A 24,371-nucleotide genomic window follows, 5' to 3' on the forward strand; every position below is an offset into this window, starting at 1 on the left:
GGCCTCTCAAATGCTCTAACCTATTTGTAAGGAGAGAAACTGGGAGAATAATTTCACCGAATTTCTCAGGGGACATGCGCCAGGAGCACGTGGGAGGACTATGGGAGAAACAAAGCACAGCAAGCCAAGGAGTGTCTGTTCATCTGTCAAGAGTAACATGGGTTAGCAAGTGAACAACCAACCCACCGTGGCTTATTTTCAAGGGAGCTTATCATGACATGTGAACTTGCCCATTGTAAATGCAAAGCTTCTTACTCTTCCCTATGCTAAAGTTTGCATTGTGAAGTAAATATAGAACATTCTCATACTTCCCAATTTCCTTGGGTGTATTTGAATGTGCACTGCCTTTGGCAGAAATTACTGTACCTGAAGCTGATCCTATGAACCTGAAGGAAAATTGCACTGGACTATTTCCCATGTGTATCATGACTGCAAAGCCTGACTTCAGAGCTAGTGAGCTAAGCAAAGGTTGCTCTTGTCTTAAGACATTTTAAACTGCTTAATTGATGGGTTTTCACTAAATACAATAAGAAAAGACTTACCTGCACATGAATATCATGAGTTTTCACCAGGTTACCAAGGTTACTAAGTAATTCCTCTGTACAGGATGGTCCAAAGCGGGGTGTTACTATGGGATGCACCCTTGGATACTGTGAATATTCAAATAATATCAAAGATATACAATAGATATTTATGCACAAAAGCATGCTGACCTATATCTATTATTCACTTGTTTCTTTTCAAATTATTAAAAGGGCAGCACTACAGATTACTTTTTCCAAAGAACGTAATTTCTGTTCTGCTGTGGCTAAATCACTATATATACACATACCAAAACAATGATATCAGCTCGCAAGCACAAAGCACCCAGTATGTGCAAATTCAGGTTTTAATTCATCATCATTTAAAAGGAGAGTGCTATTTAATTATCAGAAGGTCAGTCTGTTGATTTATATCACAAGGTTATTATGTATTTAAAATTACTTATTGTTTTCATATATGTATATTGATAACCACAGAGAAATATATAAAATACAAAATTGTGAGGAATACAAGGAGAATAAATGAAGGAGAACTCACTATTTTGAAAGCACCAAATATGAATACTCTTATTTCTAAAGCACAAAGTATCTTGTTTGTCCACATGGCAATCCCATTTTACAGAAGTAAATTACGGAAGACGCAAGGACTTGCCCAAAGACAACAACCTGAAGTCCATGATTAATGCTCAAACTAGACATTATGGTGACAGTTTCAATGTCATTCTACCCCTATCAGGTATAAAGTGGTGGCAGGTCCATTTTTTAAAGCAAAAGGGGTGCAGGGGTAAAGCTTTCTACCCCCATGTTCATGATTTAACAACTGAACAACAACAACAATACCAGGATGCTGAACCTCTTTCAGCCTGAGGATCACATTCTGTTTTGGAAAAGCTCTCAGGAGCCACATTCCAGTGATGGGAAGAGCCAAAGGCAAAAGAGGCAGAGCCAAAATAATTTTTGTGAACTGCCCAAAGAGCTTCAGCTATTGGGTGGTATAGAAAAGTAATAAATAAATCAAAATACAATACCAAATATACTAGCATATTTTAGCTTAAAGCTCTTAATGCCAGTAACTAAGCAGGGGTGGCATTTCAACCTTTTAGAATGCGGGGAAAACTTCCCCAAAGCTGGGAAACTGCCAATTGTTGCTTGGGGAAAGGGGATGGGGCCAGAGGAAGAGGCATGGCCAGGTGTGGAACCTTGGAGAGCCAGATTCCACCTCTGGGTCTGCACCCCTGGTCTATACACCAACATATTGGAAATTAATCTGGCTAGGAGGTATAGTATAAGTGAGGGTGGAGGGGTTGGCTCCCACATGTCCTGGGCCATCACAAAGCATTTTGGCACCCTAGGCAAGGTACAATTTTGTAACCCCCTCCAGCGCTACCACTATTACTTCCTGAACAGCATGGAATGGCTTCATGGCACCTCTAATCTAATGTCCTCATTGGCTGTGCACCCCCCAAAGTTAGTGAGATGATTGGTTCAGCTTGCTGCCTCATGCGCTAATGGAAATATTGTGATTTAAAATGGCACACAGCTGCAGCCTGGACTGGCTAACACACTGTTTTCCTTTGCTGCGTGCCAGTGGTGGCTAGTGACTCCAGTTCCAGAAAGGCTGTGATTCCATTCAGTGTTTTAGTTGCCACCAGCCAAACCTCTAAAGGCGCTATCCAAGGCGCTGAACCCATTTTGGGGCTAAGGTTCAGCACCTTGGATAGCGCCGTTAGAGGTTTGGCTGGTGGTCACTGGTAACTAAAAGACTGAAGGGAACACAGCCCTTCTGGAATTGGAGTCACCAGCCAACACTGCTGCATGCCAAGCCTTGCCCAGCCATTACTGTTGCTGCCTGCCTAAGGGGTCATTTGGTGCCCTTGATCTCTTGGTACCCCAGGTGATCACTCGTTTTGCCTCCCCATGGAAATGGCCCTGCACATGCCCCTTTTGCCTTGAAAAGTGGACTTCCAACCCCTAGTTTTATACATGATGGGGCAGATCAGCATTTAAAGAGATGGGTCTATTACCATCAGATCTAGTTTGGCCCTAAGCTGAGACCTGAACCCCTAAGCTCAGCATTTTACCAGCAGTCTAAAGTCTAACCTTTTTCATAGGAAAACATCCTATCTTTTTTCATAGTAAAAGGCATACACTGAAAGCACAGCATAATTAGTTATTGCTCGAAATGTAGAAAAAAATGTAGTTCTGCTTACTTTCTTTTCCAGTACTCCTCTAACAAACCTGAAAAGATCAGGGAGGGGGGTTAATACATATAGAAATGATATTTGTATTGTATTTTAGTATTTAATATACACTGTTTTTTATATTTACAAGTTTGATGTATATTTGTATGTATACTTACACAGATACAGAGATCTGTGTATGAATCATTTGAAAGTGTGACCTGTGTGTCCCACAGTAAATCACCATTGTTTTATGGAGGTTAATAAGACTGTGCAAATGTACACCAGCTAAAGATTTTGACCTCAAATTTGCACAAGCTGTTGGTAATTAACATCAGACAAGTGGTCATTACTATGCTTCCTGTGACAACTAAATAGTTAACATGCAAAATCAAGTGAAAACATAATTATATACGACAGTGACAGTATTTTTTTTAAAGTAAAAACTTAATTTTGGCTCTGTATCACATACTGAATGTGTTCTATTTTTATAGTCCTATTTTTAGACGGCATAAACCTGCTTCCTTTACAGTGCTTATGTGTATTGAAAATTTTAGGTCTAATTTTAGATCTCTCCTTCATTCACTTATTTGATACTGTCTGCCTCCCCTGCAGCCTCTTTTAGGAGCATTCATTTGTTTTTAAAGTATGTAGGGAAAAGATACTTCTCTTAAACACTTATGAAGATAGGACTAACTGCATAGCCAGTATTAACAGCAGGGCTTTTAAAAAAAATACCATGGGTGCGTCACAATCACTGCATTTGTGGTAGCTGCTCTAAATCCTTTTGATGTAGTTGAGGACACAGGCTCCTTACTAGGAGTAAGCCAGTTTTGTATAGACATGACCATACACAATACTGGCTGTTTTGCATGCTTCTGAGAGCCATCCAAAGTGAGGGTGCTAAAAGAATGCTCCCATGCACGGCAATGCCTGCATATGCATGCAGAAACTTCAAGGAACCACTATAAACACACCTAGAACATTGTGAGAACTGGTCAGTGCCTCTCAGATGTGCACATGTAGACCAAATCATAGGGCTTTTCCAGCTCCTTATTGATAACCACTGATGATTAGTGTTGAACACTTTTTCATTGAAAACTTTTAGAACACTTTTAGAACCAAGCCAAACACGATGAGGTATCTCCTGGATTATGGATCTCCTGGATTTTTTATTTTTTTCTAATTTGTAGCCCCAGGCAGTTGCTTAGGAAGTGGGGTTGGGGGAGTGGGAGTTAACATTTTAACCTCCCACATGATTTTCCCCAACCTGAAACAGCCCCTAAAGTGAGGGGAAATACACAGGCCCCTTTAAAGCTCTCCAATTAATCTTATTCTAGTCTATGAAATGAGTTTTTGCAGTTATGTGGGCAAGCCCCTAGTAGTGTTTTTGTGATATTGTGCAGTACCCCCCAGTACTGAACCACATATCCATTTGTTTAATTTCATGGCCGGGAAGTAGGAACCAACAGCCATACAGCCAGTCCCATATCATAGTTATCCCTCTCTAGAGCCAATTATTGTTGTGTGGACCTTGGAGATTTAAGGGATCACAGCTCGGTGGCAGAGCAGTTACTTTCCATACAGAAGTTCCCCGGCTCAATCACTGGTGTCTCCAGTTAAAAAGATCAGGTAGCAGCTGATGGGAAAGACCTCCGCAGGAGACCCTGGAGAAATGCTCCCAGTCAGAATAGACAATGCTGGGCTAGGTGGACAAATAACCTGACCTGATATAATATAGCTTCCTATGTTCCCGTGTGAAAAGAATATCACATAAAGGCTTTGGGGCGTACTGACTTATCATGAGGAAAGCCGGAGGTGGAATGTTCCTCCTATGAAATGTAAGGCTGAACTCATGCCAGCACCTCTGTATCAGCCAGCCCTTAAAGCCCCTTTAAAAAGAAACTGTTTACATTCCCTTCAAAACTTTTAATATGTTCAGGGAACATTATAGTCGAATTAACTGTACTACACTGCACTAAAGTCTTGTGGATATTTCTTTAACTGTCACCAGCTGGAGATCTCCAATTAATCCAATTAATTAACTGGCTGGAATCCCATGAAAAATAGTTGAAAGGACGACAGCAGTGGTGTAGTGGAGCCAGGATCTGCAGGAACACAGCGCCAGCAGTTTTTTATTATCAGGGATGCTGATGTCATTTGTTACCCTCTTTCAGAATTCCCTGCTCCCTCTGAGCTTAGCTGTAATCCTCATAGTAGTTGGAGGAAAATGAATTTTCCCAGCAACAATACATTGTTCCCTGCAGTAATGCATAGTATTTGGGGGTGGCTTGAATGGGCAATGGAATATCTTGAATAGGCAATAAAGACCAATTAACTTTACAAAAGACCTGCTCCTGGTGGATTTGAAAACTGTTAGAACTAGTTTATTGATATGGATCAACACACAGCATGGTTATCCCCCTGCATTTTGGACTCTTCTTGAGGTATGGCTATGAGGACTGTCATGATGAGCACCTGCACTTCAAAATGGACCACTACACCACTGAATGGCATAGGAATGGCAGTAGGGTGAAGCTTCTGAAATGGTGGAGATATGAAGTCAAGGGGTTGACCAGCAGTTTCCCAGGAACACTAATCAGGACATTAGTATCTCCCCCCATCTCAATATGGAAATGTGTATTGTCCCATTTCTCCTTTACCTTTTTCCTCCTTTATGTTTCTTGTTCTTAATTAGACGATAAGCATGCATGCAAGACCTTGTTATTGCTTTTAATCTAAAACACACAGTATACTTGTCAAGTACTTTATAGCCTACGAATTCTAATAATAACACTTATACTAATATGGTGATGAAGGAACCTAAAAACAATGTAATGGGAACATTAGTTTCTGAAACTTAAAAATATGTGAACATATTTATATATGTATAAATAATCAGCCAAACCTGTCTGAAATATATTAGTATGTTTTCAAGTGAACACAGGCAATAGTTTGTCTAACACTAGGATGCTTCCAGATGGAGGGCTCCTAGCACTACCAATCAAAAGACACTGTGCTGTTATTCTTTGCCTCCTTAATAGATTTTTTTTCTGGTAAAAAAAGACAGAAAAGGGGGGTGGGAAAACATGGGAGGATTACAAATTGGAGACAATATCATTTGGACTGCCTGTAAAATTATATGAACAAGGCAGGGCAATTCCAGGACAAAAGCCTCATCTAGAAGCACCCACTATCTCCATTCATTTTAAAGAGGCTAATTTTGACAATATTCTTTAAGAACTGGACTTAAGGTAAATCCCCAACAGTGGGAAATAATTTCACCTACTAAAACAGGTGAAACATGGGAAATAGAAACAGAGACAATGTTTTTAAAATGTAGAAGTGCATCTGAAAATACATTCAAGAAGAAATGTGCCTCCGTCAATTTACTTCGGTGATAACTATTCAGAACAATGTTACATGAGTATAATAATAGCTGTAACAGCAGAATCAAATTCTACAGCTATGTTAAAGTTTGTGACAAAAACTCAGTCTTTTTGTTCTAATCAAGTCTTTGTTCTAGATCTTACAGTCTCTTCTTTCATTATGTTTAGAAAAAAATGCTGCCTAATTTGTCCAGGAAGAATGATCAGCATTTTACCTTTCAGTCTCCTTGACAGATTCTGTGGTGGTCTCCTTGTACTCTGGAAAACTCTCATTGCAATCCATGCAAACTTTGCCCACAAATGCCCGCTGGCCAAATTTATCTGTGAAGAAGAAAAGGGAACAAAACTCAAAAGAATGTTTTCCACCCACACTGCTAACAAGTCTTCGTTTTGAAAACATGCTAATAAATTTGGCCCTTATAAGCAGACTTTGTACCTGCGGTACCCATCCATTTGGAACCCAACTGCATTGGAGGTGTACCATATGGTCAACAATTTGTATGACCAGGTTCCCATGCAATTTAGGTGCATTTTAACCATAACAACACAACTCTGTCTCTGAAAGCAAGAGTTTACAGTGATGTGGAATCCAGTGGCTACAAGTGTGCACTGTGAAATATGAATCCCTCTGTTCAAATCTCAGCTGTGAACTCCCTAGGTGCACACAGGCAAGCCCCATCTCTTAGCCGAGTGAAGAGCTTTGAACACCCAAAAGTGCTATATAAGTCGCAGTGGATTAACAACAACAGCAGCAACAACAACATGCATAGTTATAGAATCATTACAAGTTACAGTGACAGCCACAAGCTTAGATGGCTTTTTAAAAAGGCCTATTCATGGAGGACAGATCTATCAATGGCGATTAGCTATATCTGCATAGAGCCTTCACTGAGCTAAGGGCAATAACGTAAGTGACTGTCTCTATCGTGCTTTGCTCATGAGACTCCTACAAAAATCTAACTGCCCACTGTTGGAGACAGAATGCAGAATCAGAGTGATACTGTTCATCTGATCCAGCAATGTAATTCTTAGATTAACCATATGGAAAACCACTTGAAGAATTTGAGTGGGTTATGATGAGGAACACAGGGTAAATAATCTAATGTCCCAATCCAAAACTTCAGCGATAATCTGAAGCACACTTAAAGCTCTTGTAGACTTCCTGTTCCTTTCACAGGCAGGATCCAATTGAATTGGATCTCACACAAGGGGACTTTTGAAAAGGCTACATTCATCATTCCATTTGCACTCTACAGGCCAGAGTCAGAGAGACAAAAGACTTCTATATGAACCACTGTGTTGTACGGAGAAATGATAGCTAAATTGGTTTCAGCTAACAATAAGACTTCTGAGAAATCCTCTAAAAGCCTTTCATAATTTTACCTGTAATATCAGCAAGAAGCAAAGAGGCATCTGTGTGAATTGTGGCAAAGTAGCAGGCTGTAGTTGTTCCATTCTTGAGTGTTCGCCTCTGTAAAAAGAACTCAAAAGTTTAGTTATTTGCAAAAGAAGTCATGCAATGAGTAGTATTAGACAGCAATATTTGGGCCAGGTGTCATCACAGGTTAGGCAGGTCTTTGAAATGATTCAGAAAACTGCAAAATGTTTTGACTGGAGGCAACAGTCAGAAAATACATTAATTAGTGTGTACATTATAGGCAATAATACCTCTGCTGAACCACCTCCAACTCACTTAAAAATGATCTGTTTCTAGGCTGTGAGGTACTTTTAAAACATACCTCTCATGTTCTACGTTTTCACCTTCTGCTTCTTTTCCTCTCCTTTTCCTCCTCCTCCTTCTCATTATTCTCATCCTATTTAGTACTCAATGTGAGCTAGTTGCTGTACAAGCATATTCCCATTCCCTCTGTCATAATCTTTTTATCTTGGCTTCTTTTTATCAGTCTGCTCTTCCTTCTGTTTGTTCTTCCTTGACTATACCTCCTTTGTGTCTTTCTTTTCCTTTTACTATTAGGATGCTTCCAGACATACAGCTCCTAGCACTCTTAATCAAAGCTACCAACTGTGCAGCTATTCCGTCTTTCCCTCCTTAGCAGATTTTAAGAAAAAAGATGGAAGAACCAGTGGGAAAACAGAAGTAGGTTACAATTTTTTGTTTATTTATTTGATACATTTATATCCCACCTTTTCCTGTAAGGAGCTCAAGGTGGCATACATGAAATTCCTTCTCTCCATTTTATCCTCACAACAACCCTGTCAGGTAGGTTAGGCTGAGAGTCAGTGACGGACTTGAACCTGCATCTCCCCAGTCCGACAGTCTAACCACTACACCACATTGGCTCTCAAATGGAAGACTGCAACATCTGGACCCCCATAAAATTATCTGAATGAGGCATGGTGATTGCACAATAAAAGCCTCATCTGGAAATACCCTTCCAGCATTTGGATGACAAAATCATATGGGGATAGTCATCCGCCTCCGAACTCAGAGGCGGCCGACTATCCAATGCAGGGTGGGTGGAGCACAGTGGGGATGCTCTCCTCCATGTTCCAGCCATCCTGCATTTACAGCTAGATGGCTGATTTTGGCTGTCTAGCTAGGGCATGTGGTGGGGGGAGGCCGGACAGTGCATAGAAGGTGTCATAATGGTGCTTCTGCAGTTCCCTCCCCACCCCCAGGAATGCCCCCTTTTGCCCGCTCCATGCTGCTCTTACAAGTGCGGAGCCAGGGATGAACTGTGCTGCCTACAAGGTGGGGCAGGGAGTCGGATTTCTGGGAAGCAAGCTCAGAGCACTGGCTCGGAGTTAGCTGCCACCAGCCAAAGCTCTAATGGCGCTATCCAAGGTGCTGAACCTTATACACTCAAAAAAATCCTATGGCCATCTAGATGCTGTCTAGTGGCCATAGGATTGCATCCTAAGCCATTCAAATATAATGCGCAACATAACTGTCACAGAGGACTAAACTACATGCTGTGTGCAGTGGGTCCTCACTTTTTTAAACCTCAAAGTGAGCATGTAGGGGCCTGATCCTGACTGGGACCATTGTGTGTGTTTAGAAGAGGTTTAAACCTTTCCACTCAGCCAAATTTCCCCTTAAATCCCCCCTCCCCACCCCAGTATAGGGGCTAAAAAGAAAGAGAAATCTCCATTTTGCTTTATTATGCTTTATTAATCTGGGTGTTGACACTGGCACAGAGGTCAGTGACACAAATCAGTGATTTTGGAGTGGTGCTTAGTACATATTTCATTTGGTAATATTTTGTCCATAAATTGTTCATGGCTCAGCTTAAACTGGAAGGATCAGAAAGAGTCACTGTTCTTCATAATGACCTGGTTTGCACAGAATGACTAACTATGGGTTAAACAACCCACAATAGTTAATTAATAGTTAGTTGGAGCCCTCTTGCCCATTCGCTGCATCTGCTTTGCATCAGCTTTCATAAACAACCCAGGAAAGCCCCCATTCCTGTGTTGTTTGATGCAACGTCCCAACCCAGAACCTTAGGTTGTTGAGATCAAACAACCCAGAGTTTGAACCCCTTGGTTTGTTTGTTGGCTTAAACTCTGGGCTGTTTGTCCCTCAACATATATCGCAAACAACCCAGGAATGGGGCATTCCCAGATTGTTTATGAAAGTGGATGCAAAGAGGATGCAGCAAGCACACGATGTGGCTCGGCCAAGGTCATGCTCTTATTGAATATGTATATGGAGCTATCAGAAGGGTTAGATAGGCAGCGTTGGTTTCAAAAAACTCTCCCAAAATACTCTTGCTTACAAAAATGCTATTCTAACAGTAGGGAAAGAAGTTACTCACCACAGCTCTAGTGTACACCTCTCCAGCAAAATCAATGTCTTTGAATATGGCCTCTGTTGGGAAAGTTATTTTCTTTAGCCAATCCAAAAGTGACAGTTGTAGTTGTTTTCCTGCAAAAGAATACTGGGGAGCATGGATGTGTGCATCAACCAAACCCGGCATGAAGAATTCACTAGGGAAGAGAAGCATGAGAGAGAGAAATAGCTCAGCTTTTAAAATGTTATTCTTATAAATATCCTAAGTCTTTGATTCCTGGGTCTTAATAACATTTATTTATTTATGTATTACATTTCTATACCGCCCAATAGCCAAAGCTCTCTGGGCGGTTTACAAAGATTAAAACATTTAAAAATAGATTTTACAAGCGAATTCCATTAAAAACTCAGGAACAGAACAATATACAAGAACATCTATCTAAAACAACTTCAACAATCTCAAAGCAGACAGCCATAACCATATGCCATTTGGGATCAATTAAAACTTATCATATGCTGCCAAATGCCTGGGAGAAGACAAAGGTCTTAATCTGGCGTCAAAAAAAAAAATTTAAAAAAATAACGTCAAAGGTCTTAACCTGGAGTCAAAAAAATAACAATGCTGGGGCCAGGCGGGCCTCGTTGGGGAGATCATTTCATAATTTGGGGGCCGCCACTGAGAAAGCCCTTTCCCTTGTCGCCGTCTTCCGAGCCTCCCTCAGAGTAGGCAGCTGGAGGAGGGCCTTAAATGGTGAGCATAGTGTACGGGTAGGTTCATGTTGGGAGAGACGCTCTGTCAGGTATTGTGGTCCCAAACCATGTAAGGCTTTATAGGTTAAAACCATCACCTTGAATCAGGCTTGGAAACATACTATGCTTGTGTAACATGCCTCAGCTTGAGAGTATAATAAAGCATAAGAAACTCAGCATCTAAAGATCAAATGTTACTATTGTACAAAAGGAATAATTCCTCCATTCCCTCCAGCTCCTAGGTCTTACTACACAATTTGGCTTCAATTGACTTCTTTCACAGAGTACAACACCTAAAATGAATCTCTAGCTTTACTAATATAAAGACTGTCATGTTTCTCTTTACTTCCACTCTCTATGTATTCAGGAACCTGTATGTTTTGCCCAAGGCAAGAGAGAGATCTGGGTTACAGCTTAGCTATTGCTTCTTTGTCCCAGAATCCTGGGTATAATCTGATATCTGTAGCTCCTAGCAGTGACTAATTTATTCAGTTTGCAATCTCCGTCTTGAGACTAAGTCTAAAATGCAGACCTCATGGCCATTAATATCTGGCCTAATTTTTGGACTTTTTTGTTTCTTCCCCCAGCTGCAGCTTCTTGTACCACGTAGTCTGATGAAGAGTTCTGGACAATGTGAAAATTTGCACACACTTCTGTGACATTTTGGTTGGTCCTAATAAAGGTATTGCTCAACTGTGGATTTTGGATCTCCTTGATTATTTATTTACTAGTGAGCAGACCTGGCTTTGTACGTTTGGAAAAGACCTTAGTTTGATACAGTGAAGCCCGCAAGCAAACTTACACAACTGTCAGAATAGGGCACATTGTGCCTGCCCTGTCTGAGTGAAGGCATCCCTGCAGGCACCCCTAGGCACAGCCCCTGCCACAGTGCACCCCTATAGCCCCCTGAGGGAGGGGTCTGTCCACTCCATTCTCCTAAGGGGTGCTGCCCCAGACCAAGGAGGAGCAGCAGCCATATAACTCTGTCCCTTTGCCTCCTAATCTGCTGTGGCAAACAGTATCAACTGCAAAGCTGTGCACTGGTTAGAGACATCTGCCACCTAGTGATTGAAGATGTCACTGCAGGCTTCAAACACATTAAGTAATTAATGTGTTTTTAGAATAAAATAACTTCAAGGTGCAGACTCCAGGTATCTAAGTTCCACAATCTTGGCACTATGGCACTGAGAGATGGACAGACAGACATGCACACACACATTCTCTTTTATTATTATACATAAAAGGTGTTCCTATAACAACACCCCAAAACTTAAGTGCATTTTTTTAAACTCACAAAAACTGTAAATACATTTTTTTTCAAAATATATATACAACATTTGAAATAGCGATAGAAATCTTAATTTAAAATCTGAAACCACTAAGAAAAAGCAGGGAAGACAAGTTGTGCCTTAAGAGCCAACTCTAGCCATGGGACTACAGTCTAGAGAAATATCTTCCCTGCTTATTTATTTACTTAAAATAATTTATACCACCCTTCATTCTTTTTAAGATTTCAAGGTAGTCTACAATCAAACAAACAAAAAGACACTAATCAAATCAACTTCCAACAGATTAAAATGCTTGGGTAGACAAAAAGATTTTGGCCTGATGCCAAAAGTATTGCAACATTGGTGTAAGGCAGGCCTCTCTTGGTGGAATGTTCCATAGCTGGGATGCCACACTGAAAAAGTTTACTCTTTTGTTGTACCTCTAATAAAAGAGGCAACATGCCTTGAGATCAGTGGGAGATCTCAAAGCATGGGCAGATTGATAGGGGAAGAGGTGCATGCTACTTCAGATATTTGGTCCCCAAGCTGTTTATGGTTTTAAGCTAAGTACCAGCATTTTGAATTGGGCAGCCCATGAATTTCTTTCAAAATTGATATCCTATGCATAAACCTGGCTGTACTAGTCAACATTCTGGTGGCTGCATTCTGCACCAGCTGAAGCTTCTGGGTTGTCTTCAAGTGCAGGCCCATGCAAAACACAGTGCAGTAATCAAGCCTGCAGTTTACCAGAACATGGTCACCATGGCCAGATTATCTTTGTCCAGCAATTATTATTATTATTATTATTATTATTATTATTAATTTCATTTCTATACCGCCCAATAGCCGAAGCTCTCTGGGCGGTTCACAAAAATTAAAACCAAACAACACACAATAAAACAATTTAAAATATACAGAACATTAAAACCACAATATAACAATACAACCACAATAAAACCTAGCAGCAGTACAGGAGTTTAAAATACAGATTTAAAACAGCAAAGATAAAAATTTAGAAAGCTAAAATGCCTGGGAAAATAAAAAGGTCTTCACCTGACGCCGAAAGGAGTACAATGTAGGCGCCAGGCGAACCTCACTAGGGAGCTCATTCCAGAGCCGGGGTGCCACAGCAGAAAAAGCCCTCCTCCTAGTAGCCACCCACCCCACTTCCTTTGGCAGGGGCTCACGGAGAAGGGCAATGGCCACAGTTGGCAGACCAGCTGATGCTACTGAGGCCACCTGGGCTTCTAGTCACAAAGCTGGATCTAGGAGTCCTCCAAACACTGCAGCTGTTCTTTTCAAGGGGGTGCAACCCTGTCCAAAATGTCACCTGCCATGGATTTTTGATACAGATGACCAATTTACCAGTTGGTTAACATGGGCATGGCTTATCACTTGATAAGATCCCCAACCTTTACCATAGATGTACAATAAAGGCAATGTACAATAATAACATTAAAACTTCACAAAAACCCCAAGGAACTAAAGGAACAAAAACATACAATAAAATTTACAAGTGGCATTAAAATAAAAGGTCAGCAAAAACATTAAACATTAAAAGCCTGCCGGATCAGGGCAGTTTTTTACTGCCCATCTAAAGCAGAGCAAGGAGGGAATAAATCTTACCTCCCCGTAAGAGAGTTCCACAATCAGGGTGCTCCTATTGAAAAGGTTCTGGGGCTATTCACACAACATGCTAACCCACACTTAGTTGAACCATGGGTTACCATGTTGTCTGAACACAGCACGTTTTCTGCAGGGTCAGTTATCGTGCTGTCTGAACTCAACCACAGTCTGAACTCAGCTTGTTAACTACCCTGAACAACTCAACAACAAACCATAGGTTCTCAAGTTGGCTTGTTTGAGAAAATAAGCCACACGCATAGTTAACAAGCCACCCTGGCTGTATTCAGACAACCCAATAACTCATGGTTCAAGAAACAATCAACGGTTGAAAACAACCCACACTCAACCACTCAGTGTGGGTTAGTGTGTTGTGCAAACTGCCCTTCTGTCTTGAGTACCTGCCAACCTAGCCTGTCTAGGTGCTGGGACATATAACAGGGCCTCTGACAATTACCATTAGTTGTGGGCAGATTCATATGGAAGGATGTAGTCCTTCAGATATCCTCAACCCAAACCATTTAAGGCTTTGTAGGTCAAACCTGCACCTTGAATTGTGCCTGGAAACAAAGTGGAAGGCAGTGGAATTGTCCCAAAACTGGTGTAATATGGTTTTCAAAGTCCACTCCTAACAAAAGTCTGGCTGCTGTATTGTGCACTAGCTGTGGTTTCCAAACGTTTTTCAAGGACAGCCATGCAGAGCACAATACAATAATCTATACAAGAGGTGATTAAGGCATGAATCACTGTCAGCATGAATCACTGTGTTCCTTCTCCAAGAAAGAGTGCTGTTAGCACACCAGATTAAGCTGTGTACCTGATCTTTCCGAGGAAATGCTAACCCATCCAGAACAGGTTGTATCTACTGACCAACATCACTTCCATTTTGTCTGGGCTGAGCCTCAGTTTGTTCACCCACATCTAATCCCTCACTGCATCCAGGCAATGGCTCAGACTTAATTGTTAGCCCTGATGGAAGCTGTTTTAGAGCTGAAGAGCAGGGTAGAAATGTTTGTTATAAAAATGAATAAATGAAAAGACAGAATTAAAAACAATCTGGCAGAAATTTTAATTGCATCATATGTTAAAAGCCTGGCACCAAAAATACATCTGCAAAGGTGCCAGAGGAGCCTTCCTGGGGAGAGAGATCTACAAACAAGGCACCATAACTGACCCTCCCTCCAGTCGCTGCGCTGCTTAGATAGCAGGGGAAAGCCTCACCCAGAGGAAAGCCCCCCAAATGACTGCAGAGCATAGGCAAGCTGATGTGGGAACAGAGAATACTTCAGGTACTCATTTCCTAATGACAACTGCATGCTTGTAGGCCACATGGTGGGTTGGACCCAGGATCTGCCTTCCAAAACAGGAAAGGTTCTGTTCATGGAAGGTCCTTCCATCTAATTTGGGGGGATCCCCCTCTCCCCACACACTACAGCTCACCCCATTCAGCAGGGTCTCCTTACTCTCTGACCCAGTTTATGCAATCAGCACAGCTTACCATGGCTTATTCAAGCCACAGTGGGTTGTAGTGTGTGCCAGCGGCCATTTTGAATATTCAAGCCGCAGCAGGTGGTCACCATGGCTTCTTGTGTCATCTGAACCCGGTGAGAGTGGGTTGTTGGCATGATTAACAAACCACCCTGTGAAGGCTTGAGGCCTACAGAGGAAAAGGGAAAAATGGTCAGGCTTAGAGGCCTGGACTTTTCTACTGGGAGGGGGCAACCTTGAAAGGAGTAGTTTCATTTCTCCAGCTAAGTGTCAGTTTCAATTCTCCACTTAAGTTTCATTTCTTTAGGTTTAACACATTATTTTCGGTTTTGCTGGGAGGAGGGTACAAAAAGAGAAAGTCAGAAAGATCAGGCTTCAGCCAGAGAAAGAGCAAGAGAGAGTCAGAGAGTCAGCCAGAGCCTGAAGTGAGAGCAGAATCTGAAGAGTGAGCAAGAAGAAGCAGCCTAGAAAAGTCTAAAAATAGCTAGGGTAAAGGAACTTGCAGCATTTTGCAACTTTTATTTTCTTTTAATGCCTTTTGTATCACTCAGCTCTATTGTGTACATACCTTTAGTTGTGATTTGCTAGCTTTAAATTTACCAGTAAACTGTTGTGATTAAACCCTGTGTCTAGAGTGTCAGTCACCCCACATCTACAGCCTAAACCCCACATTATTGAGAAGGGGAAGTTTAAAAGAAGGTATGTGGGACTCTTAAAGGAGGCAACAGATCCTTAAGGAGTTGCTGAAGGGGTCCAGGTCATAAGTGGAACTTTGACAACCCACAACCCTAGAACACCCCATGGGTTGTGAGTGGTTTGTTAACCATACCAACAACTCACCCTCACCTGGGTTCAGACAATTACAGTGGGGGAAGGAATCATTGTGGTTCCTGTTCCCACCTCCATGCGTGCCATGCATGCGATCACCATTTGCGTAATATCCCGCGATGTGTTGTGCACAGGTCGCAGCAGATGTAGCTTTGTACCCACCCTAAAACCCACAACTTGCCGTGAGCACCCAGTCTGGTCTCTGTGCAGCATTTTTAGAGGACTGCACAGCCTGCCATGGGAAGGATAGGGCAATGCTTCCACTGCTGCCAGCACAGATGATCCAGTTTAAATCTGAATTTAACCCAAGATCTGGCTCCAATGCAGGGCTTAATTTGTTTCAGGGCTCACCAAGCCTGGAACATATGAAGTAAGTATGGATGAAAATGCCCCTGAACAGATGTAGAATAAATTTCCATCATCAATGAGTGAGTGAAGACAGTTCCCAGACATCACAGATGAGGGAAAGGGCTTGCAGATGAGAGTACATTATTTCCAGGCAGAGCTAAGCCCAAGCATCCCTCTTGCACAGTAATCACTGCTCCAAGGTGTGCCTGGGGTTTGTCATGGCTCTACCACCCACACTGGCATGCAGAATGGGGGAGAAAATCAAATAACCCCTTGTGTGGATTGTGCCTATAATTTTGAACATATTCCTAGATAATTTTAACCCAACGTTTGCTTTATGTTGGTTAATTCCATGAGTTGCATAATACTGATTCAGCTTTCTGGGAGATGCCTACTTCTGTTGCTATTCCACACGTCATATCTTATTCTCAGCATTTTAGGGTGCAATCCTATGCATGTTTAGACAGAGAAAAGGCCCACAACTCCCAGCATTCCCCAGCCAGCTTGCTTTTCTCTGTCTAAAAATGCATAGGATTGTGCCCTTAGTCTATTATCATATGTGATTCATGAACATTCCAGTAAATATTCAAGCTTTTTCTGGATGTTTTAATTCTGCAGCAGCCCAATCATAAACGAGCCAGTTTTTTCTTAAACACCGTTAAAAGGTTTGCTTTCCATGAGTATTGATACTAGTAAATCTTGACAATGCTAACATTTGAAGAAAGAAAATGTGAACAAATTACAGACATGACTGCATCAAGATTTATTATGCATCAAGATTTATTATTTAATTTTAATGAACTTTGGCTGGATTGCATGTGAATGTGTTACTCAGCTAGATTTCAGCAGTGTGAGATGCACAAACATCTCCCGCACACACTGAAAACTAGCCTCCTTTCTGTGGTACAAGAAAATAAAACAAAGAGACATCATGTTGCTTTGCCAATTTCCTGCTACCTAAGACAACCCACACTTATTAACTCAGCTGGAGATCACAGCCAACCTGTTCTGGCAAAGCTTTTTAAATGCTGCAAATCACTAAAGATGAAAAATAACATTTTTTCCACATTAAAATAACATTCCGTCTTCTGTACAGACTAACACCCCACACCTAAATGCATTTCCTTGAAAGTAAGGCCCACACCCTATGGCTGTAGTCACCCACTTTTTAGCAGTACACATTATTTCACTGGAATGGCTGCAGGGTAAATGGTTGGCACATTGCACATATCTAAACCTGCACACTTAAATACCTCTTGTAATCGTAAACAAAGGTCATATACAAGCAGTGCCAGTTTCAGGTTTCTTTGGGTTCTTGGGCAAGGCACCCTCTACGGATTCCCTCTATCCCTGAGTCTACCTTGTCACCACCATTGCCACCAGCTGCTATTGATCCTTCTCCTCTTTCTCAACATGGCTACCACTTGCTTGTATGACAGGCAGGGAGTCAGTGAGCAAGGAAGCAGGGGCATCTACTGCCCCTCCTCACCACCACCGTGGTCTGGGCCAGAGTGAGAGGCAGGTGAACAACCAGGTTGTAATGATGAAAAGGCAGTGTAAGTCCAAGGGACTCTTGTCGGTGGGCCCCTGCTGGGATGTGGGCTCTCAGCAGGACTGCCCTCGACCCCAGCCCAGGGAAGGAGGCTGGAGACAGCTGGGGAAGCTCATATCCCCGCGTCCCCAGTGACCTCCCCACCTTGCCCACCAGCACGCCTCCTTTCACCCGTCTTTGTGAGCTCATACAGGCATCCAGTGCGGTTTTCTCCATGCTGACTGCGAGGGGGAGAGGAAGGGGGGGTGGGCAGCTCGGACTCCTGGGTCCGAGGTCAGAGTGCTTCTCCGGCCTTGGATCCAGGAATCCGAAATATCCTATGTCCCCCAGATGCTGTCTAGGGGCCACAGGATTGCTCCCTTAGTTATTTAACCTCAGTGGATTCTGCCCCAGAATGGTTTTACATGTCTACTGCTCAACAGCCAAAGCTCTCTGGGCAGTTAGGGTTAGACCTCCTGTAGCAGAATCAATGTTGATGTCATTCCTAAACACTCAAGGGTTTTCTCTTTCATCCCACACTTTCTCATTCCTATATTTAATTTCCCCTTTACACCTGAGGCAAAGGGAGGGAGGGAGAAGTTAATATAAGAACTACTCTGCTGGATCAGGCAAAGGGTCCATTTAGCCCAACATCCTGTTTCCAACAGTGGCCAGCCAGATACTGCTGGGAATCCCTCAAGCAGGGTTTGAAGGCAATAGCCCTCACTCCCCATTATTTGTTTGTGCAACTGGTATTCAGAGGCACATGGCTTCTGAACAGGGATATTCCACAACTGAGTGTCATGGCTAATATCTGTTGATAGACCTATCCTCTGTGTGGTGTTATTTTAGGTTTTGGAGCAGGGATCTAGAGGAGAGATAAGTGGGGTTTCCCCGCCGCCGCCCCCCGGGGCAAACAGAGAAGGAAATTCCAAGACCAATAAAGACGATCCTGCAAAAACTCATTATGAGCTTCGAAAGACGGATTCTTACTAAGTATCTCTGTTCAGAGCAAGGTGGGGGCACATGTGGCCCTCCAGATGTTGTTGGGCTGCAACTCCCATCATCCTTCACCAGTGGCTATGCTGCTGGCTACAGCTGATGGGAGTTGCAGTACAGCAACTACAGGACCACACATTCCCAATCACTGGTTTAGGGAAGAAATGCAAAATCATCTCATAAGTTTGTGTTTGCTGAGGATTAGGGATGTCGGAGAAATCCGAAACAGATTCAAATGAGTTCATATTTCCATGAATTTGATCAGTAGATTCTGCAGCAGAATGGCTTTTTCTACAGACTGTTTTTTTACTGGGGGGGATTTGTACAAATTTTCACTTGTGCTAATGCGCATTAGTACAAGTGCACATTAGCATAAATGTGCATTTGTGTAAGGGGAAAGAAATTCTAGTACATCCCTTTTAACAATCCAGAAAATATAGGCGGCAACACTATGAAGAAATATACCAACAATCTTTCCTACCTGCTGCAGTATGCAAATATTCACCTGTAAATGGGATTTTCCTTTAGCTCAGACAAGCATTTTGAGCCTGCTGGTCAGCACAGCAGAAACTAAACATTTCTGATCAAGTTAACCTTCTAGCTGGGATGTACACCAGTGGCATTGTGTGTCTACAGGCCCAGGTGGAGATCTTGTAGCGGACACCAGCAGCTAACAGCAGCTATCACAGCACCACTAGGCCAAATCCATGGCTGAACAGGTTGCATTCTTCTCTTCCCCAGTATCCTAGAATGCTTGTATCTGTGCATCTTCTATACTGTTCCACTACAAGACCCAGGACATATAATACAACACGCAATGGTATTAAAGCATCCCAGATCTACTTCTTGCTGAAGCAGTAAATCTGTGTCAGGGTTGTACCATGACAGACTGTGGATTTCCTTCTGTTTGTGGGATCCTCTTGCTGCCTTTCAAATAAATAAACTAAAGTAGTCCAGCTCCAAGCTGCCATTCCCCCCCCCCGCCCCCGTCAAGCATTTACTTAGCATTTAAAACAGCCATAGGATCGGGTGCTCTGCCCTGCTTTATCTGAAATGCACAACCCTGCAGCACCCAACTCAGATGAGAAATTAGAATGCAAAAAACAAAACATTATGGATGCAATCAAAGCTGCAGCCCTTACAGGTTTAATGAAATGTAAAACCACTACCTACATTTTGTATATTCCATATTCATTGACCAGGCAGAAATGCACGTTTTAAAGAGAGACTTTCCCCCACGTTATTGGGTCTATGTTGCTGCATATATGTACCCTATTAAGGTGCAAGACAATTGGAGCGTAACCTGTGAGCTGGAAGTTCCCAGTTCAAATTTCACCTCAACCATGAACTCACTGTCTGACCTTGGGTAAACCACTATCTCTCAGCTCCAGTCCTGCCTCCCACCTTGTAATACAGGGGTAATATGGAGATATTCATACCAATCTACCTTAAGAAACTATTGTTAAGGATGACAGGAGAAAATGTAAAATACTTTAAACACTCAGAAAAAGTGTTTCATAAATATAATTGTCATCATCATTGAAAAGACAGATGGAAGTATCTGATGACAAAGGGAAAATAAAACAAATGCATACTTACTTATTACTGAGTTCTCGTATATCAGATGATTTGAATCCCCACTCCTTTGCCAGCTTCTCTTGTTCTTTAACTGGTTCCAAAAATGCAATCTAAGACACAGAAAAAGGATAAGGTATTCAAATTTATGTGTTTGCTATTACTCTGTGTGTGTGTTAAATGTTTTCTTTAGAATCCAGAAAGGCAAAATAGTAAAGTTTTGTTATTATATAATATTTTAAGTTCATTTTCCATATCTTTTCTTCGATATCATTTTAAGTTCATTTTTCTGGTCTCATCCATCAAGCCAACTCTTATATTCACATGGCATTTTCATGTCTGAAGATGAGTGCGGTCACTCAATTAAAAAAACTTAGGGAGCAATCCTATAGCTGCTAGTCAGCGGCTAGATGGTCATAGGTCGGTTCCCCGAGAATCAACTTCTGCCCCTTCCTGCACTGCCTTGTAGGCAGCGTGGAACGGCCCCATGCTCCCCACTCCGAAGAAGAGCATGGAGCGGCAAAACAGGTGTTCTGGGGGGGGTGTCGGGGCGGCGAAGTCGGAAATGCCGGTATGACGCATCCTACATGTCGACCGGCTACTGCTTCCCGCGCTCCGAGGTCCCACGGCTAGACAGCCGAAATCAGCTGTCTACCTGTAAATGCAGGGCGGCTGAAGCACAGAGGGGATTATCCTCTCCGTGCTTCTCCTGCCCTGCACTGGATAGGCAGAGGCGGCCACCTATCCCCATAGGATTGTGCCCTTAGTCAATTAATCACACGAGTTTTAATTAATTAATTAATTAAGGCGCCATCTTAAAAGAGGCTTTCCATCTTCATGTAAGAGAAGGAAGAATATCTCTTCTAAGATGCCATCTCTTGTGTTTTCGGCAGTTGTGCATTCACTTCAGACTAGGGATGGTGGAGAATTCCGCCACGGCTTTCAGTGAGGCCGAATGCACTGGCATAAGAATTTACATAGCCTATCATGGCTAAACCCCCCACACACAAAAAACCCAGCGTACTCAAATGGCAGTGGCTACGGCAGCCACCATTTGCGTTCCCTATTTTTCACCAATTTATCTTACGTAAAACGGAGAAAAAAAGGGGAACGCAAATAGCATAGTGGGCGCTATTTGCGTCCCTTTATTTTTTGCCATTCTAGCCTACGTAAATATTTACGTAAGATAAATCGGTGAAAAATAGGGAACGCAAATGGCGGCCGCCGTAGCCGCCATTTGCATATGCTATGTAAATATTTACGTAGGCTAGAACGGTGAAAAATAAAGGGACGCAAATAGCGCCCACTACGCTATTTGCGTTCCCCTTTTTTCGCCGTTTTATCTTACGTAAATATTTACGTAAGATAAATCGGCGCAAAATAGGGGAACACAAATAGCAGCCGCTGTAGCCGCCGCCATTTGCGTATGCTGGGGGTTTGGGGGGGGGTTAGCCGTGATAGGCTACGTCAATTCTTACGTAGCCTATCACGGCTGCCTGGCTGGACGCAAATGGCAGCTGCCATTTGCGTCCACAGCAGCCCGGCCGCGGCCGGAAATCCAGCTGTGGAGGGCCCTGGCCATCTGCTCTGCAGCCTGGCCGCAGAGCGGAGCCGGCCGTTGAGGATTCCGGCGGGGAGGACCGGATTGCCTCCTGCCATCCCCCCCTACCGTGAAAGATTCCGCGAAAAGGTGAGTTTCGTACATCCCTAGACAGAGCATATATCCAAGACAAATATCCTGCTTTAGAGATATTCAGACTGCCTCCAAACTAGGGATATATGAGAATTCTGTTTGGGGGCTGAAAGTTCAATGGATTTTTCTGGTTCATCCCTGCAAATTTCATTCTGTTTCCCCCTGTTGGTATTGACTTGATCTGTAGAGAGTTGAGCCAATATGCAGATTCTGGGGGGTTTAATGGCAGCAATTTGAGCAATCTTTGGTGGAGGGAGGATTTTGGCATTTGTACAAATGGTATTGTAAAAATTGGGGGGGGTATTATTGATGATCTTGCACAAGTGCACACGATCACAAGTCTGCCTACCCCGCTATGAAGCCCCGCAGGCATATTCCCCTCTTGTCAATATCCTTGTCAGTTTTATCCTCCCCACACACTACTTTGTTTAGCACAGGACAGCCATATTCCATACTTGCCAAAGAATTTGTCAATCCCCCCACTTCCCTGAGGAAGTGCAGAAGTGGAAGAAGAAATTGACAAGTTCCTTCACAAGAACTGAATCTGGCTCTGCTGGGCTAAATGAAATAGTGCATGGAGAGGATGAAATTCACAAATATATTGACAACAGGGAGTATGCCTCTGTGGGGCTACATAGCTGACAGGCAGACTTGCTATTTTCTGCACTTTCCCAAGATCCTCAATAAAAAAAAAATTAAAAAAAAATTCTGGCACCATTTGTGCAAATTTCAAGATCCCTCCTGCCCAAATTTGTGCAAATTACAATCACAATTTGTACAAATGGTGAAACCTGGAAAAATGCACAAAATATTTCCAGAATTGGAAAAAACAATCTGCTCCAGTCCACCACTGCTTACTGGAATGGAAATGCTGCAGAATCCCGTTGGGCTTAAACAGAATGGAATTCCTAGTATCACACATCAGTGCTCCAAGCCAAGGTGATTCTAATCCAAAGTGGCCTGAGGCAAAGTGGACAGGTCCTGAGGGTTCAGATTGGCCTAGGAGGGAGGTGTGTGTGTGTGTGTGTGTCCAATTTAATGCAATTTTGAATCCCTTCCCAAATTCTCTGTAAATTGAAAATACTGCGGGGGGAGGACAGGTGTAGTTTTATGACTGAATGCTCTAGCTTCAATTAAGGAATGACTTCTCTAGGGATCTCCATTAACAATGCTTTTGGAAGGGATATTGAAGGAATATATCTGAAGCTTCTTCAGTGAATTCTCTGGTTTTTGTGTGTTGTTTGCGTACTATTTAAGAGTGATATAGCAGCAACTAGTTGTTTTGCTTGTGTGACCTCCTTTATTCCTTTTGTTCCTTCATTTATTATTCCAGACCAAACTTTTTATAAAATCCTTTCCAAAACTCCAATCCCCTTTGCAACCTGCCTTTTTAAACTGTTGCCATGGTTTGTTTCTGAGCTTTTCTACACAAGGTTGTTAATCCATTTCAGTTTCGTTGTAGAACTGAGATCCAAGCTACACAAAGAGTTTTTTCTTTCCTGCTTTTCCACTACATAACCTTTAGGTGAGACTTGCAATAACAGAATAACACAAGTAGGAAAATATGTTTTCTTTCACTTTCACAAATAATACTCCATTTTCCCCCCTTCAAAAAAAACCCCATGGAAGTGCTCTTAAAAAACAGAAGTGAAACTGGAGGGTCACGTCGTCATCTGAAGAACCCGTACACAACCACAACTAAGAAACGATGAGCACACAATAAATGCCTCATGTAGAATAGCTCTGTCTTTAATCTGTCTTTAAGTTATTAGGTAAGTCACTCCTCTTCACACACACACACACCATTCCAATAGCATTTGATTTAATAATTTCAGAATTAATATATTTGTAGGATTCTGCCTGTCTGTATGTATTTATTTATTTAGTGCCCTGCCTTTCTGCCAAAATGGCACTCAAGGAGGCTTACACAAACAATTAAGATGGATTAAAACAATAAAACAATATATTAAAACACAATAAAAACATAACAATGACGGAAAAAAACTGTCCGTGGTCTTTGATGTGAGCATTGTGTGACTGTTCAGACACAGTGTTACTGCTGTGCACCAAGGATTACATTAGTGCGCAATCTCATACATTTCTTCCCCCTTCCATTAATAGTGTTTATTCATATTTTTCTTATATTAACAAAAAAAGATACATTTTAATACAAAACAAGCAAACCATATTACAGTTATACAGTAACTGGTGTTCCTGGTTCTTGTTACACATTTGGTACACTGACCAAATGTCCAAATATTCTGCAGCACAATGGTGATGGTGGTAAAATGTTCTCTCAAATGCAGCAAGGACCAAGGGGTTCTGGTCCACTGTATAACAGATGGAGAAGATTTATCTTTCCTTCCCTGGGGCATGAGCCTCTCAGCAATCGTAAAAGCTTGC

The 24,371-nt window shown here is 42.3% G+C and overlaps 1 protein-coding gene across 2 annotated transcripts in view; it reads right to left on the minus strand.

The window, feature by feature from the left end:
• Window positions 1-24,371, minus strand: part of GDA (guanine deaminase) — a 77,155-nt gene that overhangs the window by 38,281 nt on the left and 14,503 nt on the right. For both annotated transcript variants that reach the window (XM_084834303.1, XM_084834302.1), the window contains exons 2-7: window positions 20,300-20,388; window positions 9,891-10,062; window positions 7,495-7,582; window positions 6,327-6,432; window positions 2,753-2,780; window positions 543-650 (exon numbers count right to left, since the gene is read on the minus strand). In XM_084834303.1, the coding sequence (XP_084690429.1) occupies window positions 543-650; window positions 2,753-2,780; window positions 6,327-6,432; window positions 7,495-7,582; window positions 9,891-10,062; window positions 20,300-20,388 (591 nt within the window). The remainder of the gene's footprint in view (window positions 1-542; window positions 651-2,752; window positions 2,781-6,326; window positions 6,433-7,494; window positions 7,583-9,890; window positions 10,063-20,299; window positions 20,389-24,371) is intronic.

This window comes from Heloderma suspectum, chromosome 2 (genome assembly GCF_057233095.1).
Source record: "Heloderma suspectum isolate Gila_16-S chromosome 2, 16-S_ref, whole genome shotgun sequence".
Lineage (NCBI taxonomy): Eukaryota > Metazoa > Chordata > Lepidosauria > Squamata > Helodermatidae > Heloderma > Heloderma suspectum.